This window comes from Adelges cooleyi, unplaced genomic scaffold (genome assembly GCF_023614345.1).
Source record: "Adelges cooleyi isolate 19-005CV unplaced genomic scaffold, UGA_ACOO_1.1 ACOO_flye_CR_arks_rails_tigmint_CR_PRNA_8, whole genome shotgun sequence".
NCBI classification, from domain to species: Eukaryota; Metazoa; Arthropoda; class Insecta; order Hemiptera; family Adelgidae; genus Adelges; species Adelges cooleyi.
In genome coordinates this window covers 6,052,392-6,062,443 of record NW_026096513.1, presented here as the reverse complement: position 1 = coordinate 6,062,443, position 10,052 = coordinate 6,052,392, and the positions used below count along the sequence as shown (strand labels likewise).

Here is a 10,052-nt window from a genome sequence, read left to right as displayed (position 1 = left end):
TTTTAATAATCCATGTCGTGTTTGATAAAAAAAATGAATTTTTAATTTACCATTTACCTATTATGCAGTGCGGAAATCTATCGTGAGCAGATCAACAAATAACTTTCTGAATTTACTAAATGAAATTTATATTTTTTTTAAAAAAAATCATACAACATAAATAAAATGTTTCGTAAAACTCAGTCACCGGAAATCGATGAATTATTATCAATCGTCTACAGAAAATGAATGTTTACAAAATGTTAATTTTTATTTCAAGCAATTACTACAATTGACACTGTTGAAAACGTAACATAATATATATTTTGTCTTATTAAAAAAAAAAAGATAATATACTGACATATTATAAGAGAATAAACTCCGAAATAAACTTAATTATATTTAATATCTATATATATATATACCTACAGACTATGGCACACTGAGCTTATAAAACGTATACAAGTGATACTGATAAAATTCCTAAACAATTGTAGTATTGACATGTTTTTATATAACTATTTATAATATAAACGAATAATAATAATAATAATAATACAAATAAATACAATACGAGTACGTATAAATTCGTTGATTATAATAATATATATGTCAAACACAAAATAATATAATAATAGTTGCCAATTTAAAATAACATTTGATAATGGGCTAGCTAATTACATAAAAAAATAAATAAGTACCAGCAATATAAGATACTGCTTTGTTGACTATCACAAATAAAGAGGCAAATAAAAGCAAATGTAAAGTGAGAAAAACAATACTTTTCACGTGTTCAAATTGCATCGTACACAAAAATACAAATAATAATAATAATAATACGTTCTCTCCGTTCATAAAATAAAGTGTTCACAGAAATGTTGTTGATGATGATGATGATGCGATACATAATATAATATAATAGTAATAAAAATAATAAAAAATATATGTATGGCTGGTTATGTAGTAAAAATAACAAAATAAAGTATGCATTGGTTAAATAAAGAATCGACTAAGAGTATAACTTGTTCAATATTAATAATAATTATAGTCCCATCGTAAACATTTTCCAAACGGTTTCAAAACCGCAACTAATATTTGAAAAATATTACAAGAATTGTTTGTAGACATTAAAAAAAAAAAAATCGACATCCGTTGAGAATCATAGTGGTGGACCAATTTTCTAGTTGCGGCACTACGTATACATATATATTATGTAATAAAAAATAAATAAAAATGTATAAATGAAGAGAGCAAACTTCTAAAAGTACATTAAAACTGAATACCATTTAATAAGTAGGAATAATATTGTTTTAAACATTGGTCGATAGAAAATAATTAACGTAAAATTTGTATATAATTTCAAATGGACGGAGGAAATCACATAATGTTTTGTCAATTACAAAATATATTAACACTAACGCTAATACTGGTAGTGGTTAAAAGAATATTAAAAAATATAAATGTGTTGTACTTGGTCGTTAAAAATCTAAACCGATAATTTCTATGTAAATGTTATAAGTACATAGGCAAAAAATATATTTAAAATAATAATAATACAATATAATATATTCTGTACTATAAAATACAGCTCTATTTTTTTTTTTTATTATAAATTTTTATTTAAAAATGATCGAAAAATCACAGAAAACAGCGGTGCATAAACTCTTTGTATTTAGTAACCCTCACGATACCGCGAGGAATGTTTATTTTGAATTAAGTAAATTTTTTTTTTTAAAAAACTTAACTAAAAAAGCAGCCTTTACAATTACAAATACAATAAAATATTTAGATACCAAGTTTGATCCCAAGCGAATTATTTACCAAATCATTAATCATAGTATTCATAAAACGTAAAGATTTAGCGTTAAATAAAAATTGTTTTGTTGGTTTCATAGTAGAAAAATGGAAGAGATCAAAATATGTCAATCATATTGTTACTTTTTAACAATTTGCTAAAAATTATACGTTGTATGCCGTTTTTTTTTTTAAATTTGTATGGACTTGTTTAAAAAATAAATAACATTCATCATACAAAATACCACACAGTTGTTTGTAGTATTGATTTTAAAGCTGTGTCGTGATAACGGATTTCCTTGTAATTATTTTCGGACCTGAAGTCGTTTCGGCTGCGCTACTCACTAACCAAGGTGAAATTTGACTTAACGGTTTTACCTTGGACGACTCCTGCTGAGCAAAAGTTACATATGTTAGTCAATAATAATAATATCTATAGTCACAACATTAATGAAAAATTTAATAATTATCGATATTAGGGTCAGTAAAAAAATATGTCTATTCTAAATTTGTTTACTTAATTTTAAATTGATCAATTGGCAGTTTATATATATCAGTTATATTTTATATATTCACACTACCATCTATAAAACGATAAATATCTTCAAACAATTACTTAACTAATCTATTTAACAAATCGCCTACAAATTTTAACTTATTTCCAATAAATCTTTCATGCTACGATAACAAATACGACACTTTATTTACAAAGCTTCACGACGTCACAGATAATATACAGTATTTTAATTATATATATATATATTATGGTATTTTGCGGGTGGCTTACTTTCCTACACCTATGCTGTACAGGTTATTCATTTTTACCCCATATACTACCTGTAGTTAAGTAACTATAAAGTTTATACAAATTCACAATCATAAGTCTGTAAATGGAAGAGAAAAAAAAGATGTAACTCAATTTTTAATTCAAGAGCATACAATATCACCAAAAAATGTTTGATTATTACAAAATTAAATTAAATTATAATATTAAACCAAGTACGAAATACCATGTGGAAAAAAAAGCAAAGGAGAACCAGTTTTTTGACAATAAAATCCCTACGTCCGTTTTATAATGAAATGTTACACATTGTTTTTTTAAATATAATAATAAAAAAATAAAAAACAGAACATACCTGGGTTTTTGGAGGTATTTTTGTTTCATTATTTGTTACACCGTTTGTGGTGCCTGAATTTGCATCAAGGACGGCGACCACGACACCATTGACCGAGTCTTTTTTAATATTATTATCGGAAAATGGATTTGACGAGGACAAAAACGGGTTAGTGGTTGGAGTTTGGGCGTCTCCTGTAAATGGATTGGCAGTAAACGGATTTCTCGGGCTAGTTGGGGAAGTAGTGTCAAATGGCAAAGATAAAAAACTCGATGTGCTTTCGGTGGGACTCCTGTCGGGAGATAATATAACCCTCTGCTCTAATTTACCGCACTCTCCAAATGAGAAGTGCGTAACTGTCACCGGGGTGGCACATCTTTTACGGTCATCTTTAGATACCGCAGCCGCCGATTCAGTTACAGAGTGTTCTTCGGTCGACAGTTTAATTTCTTCTGGTGCCGCGATGCCGCCATTTAAGGACAAAGTCAATTTGTCTCCACCCTTAATAAACAATACCAAGCAATAAGCCGAAAACAAAGGAAAACAAAAAATAAGTACAAAAACAAAACCAATCATGTACAATACACACAGCAAATCACTAATAGCGCTGCAATACACCACAAATAGTAATATCGTAAAAGTCGTTTATACTCACAACGGATACAAAAGTTGCTTGTTCTTTACCAAACGTAGTTAATTTCAAAGGGGACTCTCTAAAAAAAAAAACATTTTTATACAACAAATTATATTGTGAATGCCAAAGACCACTTTATAGCTGTTATATTTTACCCATTTTGCAAATTATTATCTTGTAAATTGGTAACCTTGCCAGTGGATAGGGGATCAAACAGAGTCAAAGGATTTTTCTTCATTTCTTCTTCGACTTTGGCTAAAACAAATATAGTAGTGTTATAAAGTAAATTAATATACATACATAATCAACTTTATTTAAAAAAAATTAAGCGAGCTGCCCAAATTATTGTGGATTGCCGGATGACAGCATAATACTTCAATCGTGTAATAAGATGTACAATAAAAAAAAAAAAAAAAAAAATTAATACTTAAAATTGAGTGATTAAATTTTAATTTAGTTTTTTTTTTGTTAACTAGATTTAAAAATTATTCACTTATACCTAAATTAAAAAAAAAAAAAAAAATTATTAAAAAATATTTTAAAAATCGCTTTGAAGACTTTTCATCTGATTTTTTGTCATTTTAGACCAATAAATATAAGCTAAATAAAAAAACCTTTAAATTATGCCACTATGATTGTGTAAAACGCTTTAAGATATATATCAGTAGATAATTTAGGTTGGTTTTTATTTATGAACTTAAAAAATTTCAAAGGGCTACTCCGCCTTTTTGTTCATAGCTGTGAAAAAATAATTTAGGTAGAATTTGGTTATTTAATTATACTTGATAAACTATTGAAAAACAGGTATAACTTGTTGAATATATTTTTTATAAAATTAAATTGCCTACAAAACAGGTTATAAGAAATTAATTAATCAAAGATAAAAAAGTTGACTTTTTTTTGTAATTACATTTTTATATGAAAGAAGATGACTTATTTTATACCATCTATAAGTAAAAAATGGATGATTGTAGGAAATATTTTCTTATAACCTATTTTGTAGGAAATTAAATTTTATAAAAAATATATTAAACACGTTCTACCCGTTTTTCAATCGTTTATCAAACATTTTAATAACCTAATAACTTTAAAAACCTGTTTTTCCAAATAAATGAAAAAAGTTATGTTTTATTTTTTTTCTCGAATAAAAATGCATTTTTGGAAAATGTGTGAAAACTTAATTTATAGACAATTTAATGATCTATCATAATGGTAATGTGACATTGTCGGGCGAAAAATTATCTGGTAAAAAGGAGCTGCCGTTTTCATCTCCGTTGACGGACTAAAGACGACTTTTATGAATGCTTTAAACAATTTTTTAGTTTTAACAACATTAAACTTAACATGCAGCAATGGACTCCTAAGACAAAACATGTTAAAAACTTAAGAAAAACTATTTTTTTTCTAGACTGATGAAGTAATTACTTATTTACAAGAAAAAGCAACAGCCTTTAAATAAGCTGCTTAAGCTGTAATAATCCAATAATTTTTAAGATACCTTTTAAGATGTTACATTTTAAATGTTCTTTAGGTATTGGCCTGGGAGTCGTGCTGTAAGATGTATTTTTATTATTTGGTAAAGGAGAAGTCGTACACTTTTTATCTTCTTCCTTATCATAGTCTGAAACAAAAATATTTTTTTAAATAACACATTTTTGGTTTATAACAAGTTAAAGCAATAATTATTCATTTTACCTTCATGTTTACTGTTTAAACTGGACATTGCAGAGTTTGATTCATTTTTGTTGTCGTTTATCATAGGCGTGTCTTTGTTTAAGCACTTCAACAACGAGTCTAGGCGATCATCAGCAACGTCTATAATTGCAAAATAATAAACACATAAAAATATTAGTTTTCTGCATGTAATGCAACAGAGGAGATATTGAGCAAAAGTTTATATAAGTGATTAAACAAGTCGGTAGTTGACATAATTTACCTGATGCGTTGGAAGCTATTGAAGATGTTGGTTCAAGTTGTAATTCTTTAGGATCCAAAATAGGAGTTGGAGGTTTATCCATTATATTAACTTTTTCTACTTTGTTTTTTTCTTCGGATGTCTTAGACCTTTCTGGTTTGTCTCTAAATAGTAAATTATTTATAATGTTAACACAAATGAAATTTCTACAATTATCGCTTATGATTTTCAGAGTTAATTCAGGTGAGCGAATTATCAATGTTTACTATGGTTGTTTTTTATTGTTGTTAATTTAAGCAGTTCATTAAAAATTGGATTATAGTACATGTAAGTTAAGTGGTTTGATAAACACTTATCAACATATATTATTATCTTCATAATTGTTTTTACCCTATTTTCTGAAACTAAGCATAACCTAATAACGTAAAAGCAGAAATTCTCAAGGCCAGTATTTCTTTTGAACCTTAATCTAAACTTATTCTACAGATCGTCTATATATATTTTTTTTTATAAGAGGAAACGCCTAAGTGAATAGTTACCTCAATGTAAATCATTATTAAAACGTTTGTAGTTCAGTTATAAAATTTAATGTGTTCTACTAACTCGGGATTTTAGTTATTAAACACAGTACTATGAGAATTTTTTTTGTTAAATTTAAATCAGGCCTTGGACTTTACTTTTATTAATAGTATATAATTTGTAAAAGAAAATGTAACTATTTTATGACAAAAGTGTAAACATTCCAGACCCTTGCAAAAATCGGCTTGAGACTAGGGCCGGCTGCCTTGTGTGCACATCTAGTACAAGTACTTACTTTTGACGCTCTCTTAAAACATGAGACTGCCGTCTTGCATATCTCTGACTTGGTCGCCTTTCAAACTGAACAGTCCGTCTTGCTCTATTCAACTGTGTTGTTTGAAACTCCGTTTTACCGCTATATTATTAAAATCAATTTATTAGCGATTATGTTTTCAGTACCTATTTTGGCTTAGATCCATTGAATATTGCATAACATTATATTTAATAACTTTATAATAATAATAGTTATAGTATTAATATTAAAAACAAGAATCATAATTGCAAATAAAATAACAAATTGAAAAATATTTTATATTGCTTCTCATCTGAGGTATATTTTTTTTATAATTAAAAAACTTGCGGTTCTTAAAATAATTAAGCGCCAAACACAAATTATATTAACTCAACTATTACTACCGACTGATTCACCCTAAAAACTATTTAGCTTTTAGCCAAAATTCTTATGGAACAGTTTTGTTTTTTGATTTTATTTTGCTTAACTATGATTTTGACTATGTTTCCTCTATTTTGACTATCAAATTTAACTACGATTACTATACTTAATTTAAAATAATATTACGTATTATCTCATTTCAAATATTAGGTTTATCAAATTTACAAAAGTTAATATAAATCTAAAAAAAAAAAATCATTATTATACGAAACAAATTTACTTCAGAAGACTGACAATTTCTGTATTACTCAACCTGTCGTCAATGAAGAAATTAACTGATCTCATGTTATTCTGCTACGACAGTTATTACTGCATTTTGGATCTAGTTAACGTTTACCTGTATCTAAACCGTGATCCCATTCTGAAGAAATTTTGTCTTGCCGAAGGTCCTTTAACAGGAGCTCTGAGCCTAAAGAAAGCATGATGTTCAACAGCACATTTCCATAGATGTTTGCATGCTTTTTCATTATGCAAACGAAATACAAATGTATGTTCTTGTTCACGTCCTTGGTCATCGTCTTCCACAACAACCAAAGTCAATTTTTTCTTTTTAAAGTCCAACTTGCCTATTTTCGGCCTAAACGACAAATGTGTTATTACAGTTTTAACTATTAAAAAAAAAATAATAATTATGGTTCATTATTATTTTATACTAAGGCGTCCTTACCAAAAAAATAAACCAATTTTCTGTATCCCTTCAAATACCAAAATACCTGTAGGTGTTAAGCCAAGGGCATATTCACACCCATCTTTACCCTGTTAAAAAGAACAATTATATATTTTAAGAGCTGTAAAGATATATGGATAATAATATTATGTAATAATAATACTACATACCAGAACAATGTGGTTGTCCACTCCATACATTTCTAACCACTTGACCTTGCTTAAATAACTAGTCTCTGCTTGGGCTGGCGTTAAACCTTTACACTTTTTAAATTCTTCTACTATTTGTATCTCCATGTCTTCAGTTTGGTTGGGCACAAACCTAAACTCCGATATGACCGCCGGTGTATGACAAGTCTCATCATAATCACCAAGCTCAGCTAAAAAAATAATAAGGAAATTAAAAACGTATACACACATAAATTCAAAAAATAACAAATTGATTAATAATATTTACATTGTAAAGCCAATGCAGCTAATTCAATGCATGTATTTTGTGGGCATTCTAAACGACCTTCAAATATGTCCAATTTAAGTTGAAGAAAAAACTGATAGCGTGTTAATTCTTCTCGCAACGTATTTGGTTCGGAGGAATAAAATTTTACACGTAGTCGGAATGTATAAGGCGGTCCAACTAAAATATTTAAACATAATATGTATTAAATGTCTTTAAAAATCGGAATATATTGGTTTTTTTTTCTATACTCACTTCGTACTTGTTTTTTAATTGCTTTTGTTGGGTCAAGCCAATGCTAAACAAAATACGTAGTTATTAAATTTATAAAAAAAAACAGTGTCATACAAAAATTGTACAGTCATTTATTACAGTTCAATTTATTAAAAGACCCATAACAAGTCCAAAAATACAATAATAATAATACTATACTCAATAAGGAATTATTTCAAAGGAGATCTAAACAGCAACAACATATAGGAAACAATTTAAAGAGATAACATTGTAAAGAATATTTTTGATCTGTACTAAAAATACCTTCTAAAACATTTTAAGAACAAATATTTCAGATTTTTAATAGGTATTGTTTTCCGAAAACATGATTCAAATGAGATTTATAAGACCACATATTTTTTTAAATACCTGAACATGGTTAGCATCAGTAAATTGTAGTCCAAAATAGTCTTTTTCAATTAAGTCCAAAGAATAAAACACCTGCTCGTATAAATCACTGCCGACCGCTTTTTTCTAAAAACAAAAAAAAACCTTTATTTGTAAATATTTATATTTTATTGATAAGAATAAAAGATACTCAAAATATAACAAAAAAAATCTCTTCAGTATAATAATATCTTAAATTTAACATTTTTTTAACTTACTCATAAAATTTGTACGAAACAATATTTAAAAATTTTAATGTAAATAGCCATTATACATTTAAGTCTAAAGATTATAATAAAATGTTTAACAATGTCCCCTTACCCATATTTTTACATATAGCAGAAAAATAAAAACTTTTTAAAATTTAATTTCTATAATCATTAGGGTTTTTTTTTTTTAATAATTTTATCAAAAATTATTAAGTCATAATATTAGGATTTGTTTTAGAATTTTAACTTAAGACATACGTTTCAATTTTATTTCTAATTTTTTTAAAATTAAAATTAGTGTAGTCGAAAGACATTGCAAGTGTAGAACATTTTCTTGATTAAGAACATTGTAAGTTATAATTGTATGATAAATTAAGATATCAAGTCAATCTACAGCTCCAAATTGTAAAAAATATATACCAAATAACTACGCTAATTATAATCTAAACAATTTCAGACTCAAACATTTTCGCATTTCAAGTACTTATACATACCGATAACTCTATACACAAATCTGTTCCGTCTAAAAGCACGACACGGCATTGCATACAATGCTTGTTCGGAGGATTTAACCGTTCGGCTCCGGATTTGATGTTTCTTGCTTTAGGATCATTACGACCCCGCTTTCTACTCAAAAACCGAAGCATTCCAAAAGGGTATTGTGTCACGAATGAAGGAACATGATAATTTTCTTGAAATAACAAAAAATAATAATAATTTCAATAAAAACATAGGCATAATGATTACAAGTAAATATAAGTAGGCAAACCTATGTTAGATTTTGTACACGGTTTTGAAATAATCGTTTTTAACACAAAACGTGCGTTAATAATAATTAAAACGTATTGCACGTCGAAAAAAGTGAATCTTAAGAGTAGATACTTACCAGAGGAAATTTATGCACGGCACAACGTTATGGATAAGATTGTGTACACCCAAACAAGCCTCGCTTAGGTAGGTATATAGAATATCCCGTTATGTGATTGCAAAATAAAAAAGGTATCCGATTTAATGTAACAACATCGCGTTAAAATGATTAGGATTCGATTATCAATGGATACGTTTCATAAAGCCATAAAATATAATATTATCTTACATACTAAAGTGGAGTGTTTGAAAAATTTGAACAACAATATTATACAAAATATACCTACACTACAGTAATATATATATATATATATATATATTTATTATAATCCACCTATTTCATGTCGAAGGACCCGAACAACAATAATAATAATTTATATTATCAAAAAAAAAAAAAAGAAATAATTCATAAGAAATAATAATAAACACCACATAATCTTGTAGTTTTTTTTTTTAGTTATCCATCAACATCAAAGATGGCGCTGGTGGCAAACTCACAAATCATCA

General features: G+C 27.3%; 1 protein-coding gene across 3 annotated transcripts; it reads right to left on the bottom strand.

Annotated features, from left to right (window-relative positions):
• Window positions 1-346: 346 nt before the first annotated feature.
• On the bottom strand, window positions 347-9,861 carry LOC126845771 (band 4.1-like protein 5). 3 transcript variants are annotated; one of them, XM_050584655.1, is made up of 16 exons: window positions 9,448-9,558; window positions 9,173-9,369; window positions 8,452-8,556; window positions 8,065-8,107; window positions 7,813-7,989; window positions 7,527-7,735; window positions 7,357-7,445; window positions 7,027-7,266; window positions 6,252-6,371; window positions 5,459-5,601; window positions 5,218-5,337; window positions 5,021-5,143; window positions 3,678-3,777; window positions 3,544-3,601; window positions 2,910-3,389; window positions 347-2,166 (listed from the first exon to the last, which is right to left on the bottom strand). In XM_050584655.1, exons 2-16 carry the CDS (start codon window positions 9,323-9,325, stop codon window positions 2,044-2,046), a joined length of 2,283 nt encoding a protein of 760 aa, XP_050440612.1. In that variant the 5' UTR covers window positions 9,326-9,369; window positions 9,448-9,558; the 3' UTR covers window positions 347-2,043. The 3 variants fall into 3 exon arrangements, with proteins under 3 accessions (XP_050440612.1, XP_050440611.1, XP_050440613.1); XM_050584654.1 differs by lacking the exon at window positions 9,448-9,558 and adding an exon at window positions 9,565-9,861 and having other exon boundaries at window positions 348-2,166; XM_050584656.1 differs by lacking the exon at window positions 9,448-9,558 and adding an exon at window positions 9,565-9,859 and having other exon boundaries at window positions 349-2,163.
• Window positions 9,862-10,052: the final 191 nt, after the last annotated feature.

Bases quoted from the DNA above. Each gene is read 5' to 3' on its own strand.
- LOC126845771 (XM_050584654.1), bottom strand. From the start codon at position 9,325: ATGCTTCGGTTTTTGAGTAGAAAGCGGGGTCGTAATGATCCTAAAGCA. The intron at 5,602-6,251 runs GTAAGTACTTGT...TTTACTATTTAG, and splicing joins GTTTTAAGAGAGCGTCAAAA to AGACAAACCAGAAAGGTCTA. The intron at 5,338-5,458 runs GTAAATTATGTC...TTGCAATTATAG, and splicing joins AATAGCTTCCAACGCATCAG to ACGTTGCTGATGATCGCCTA.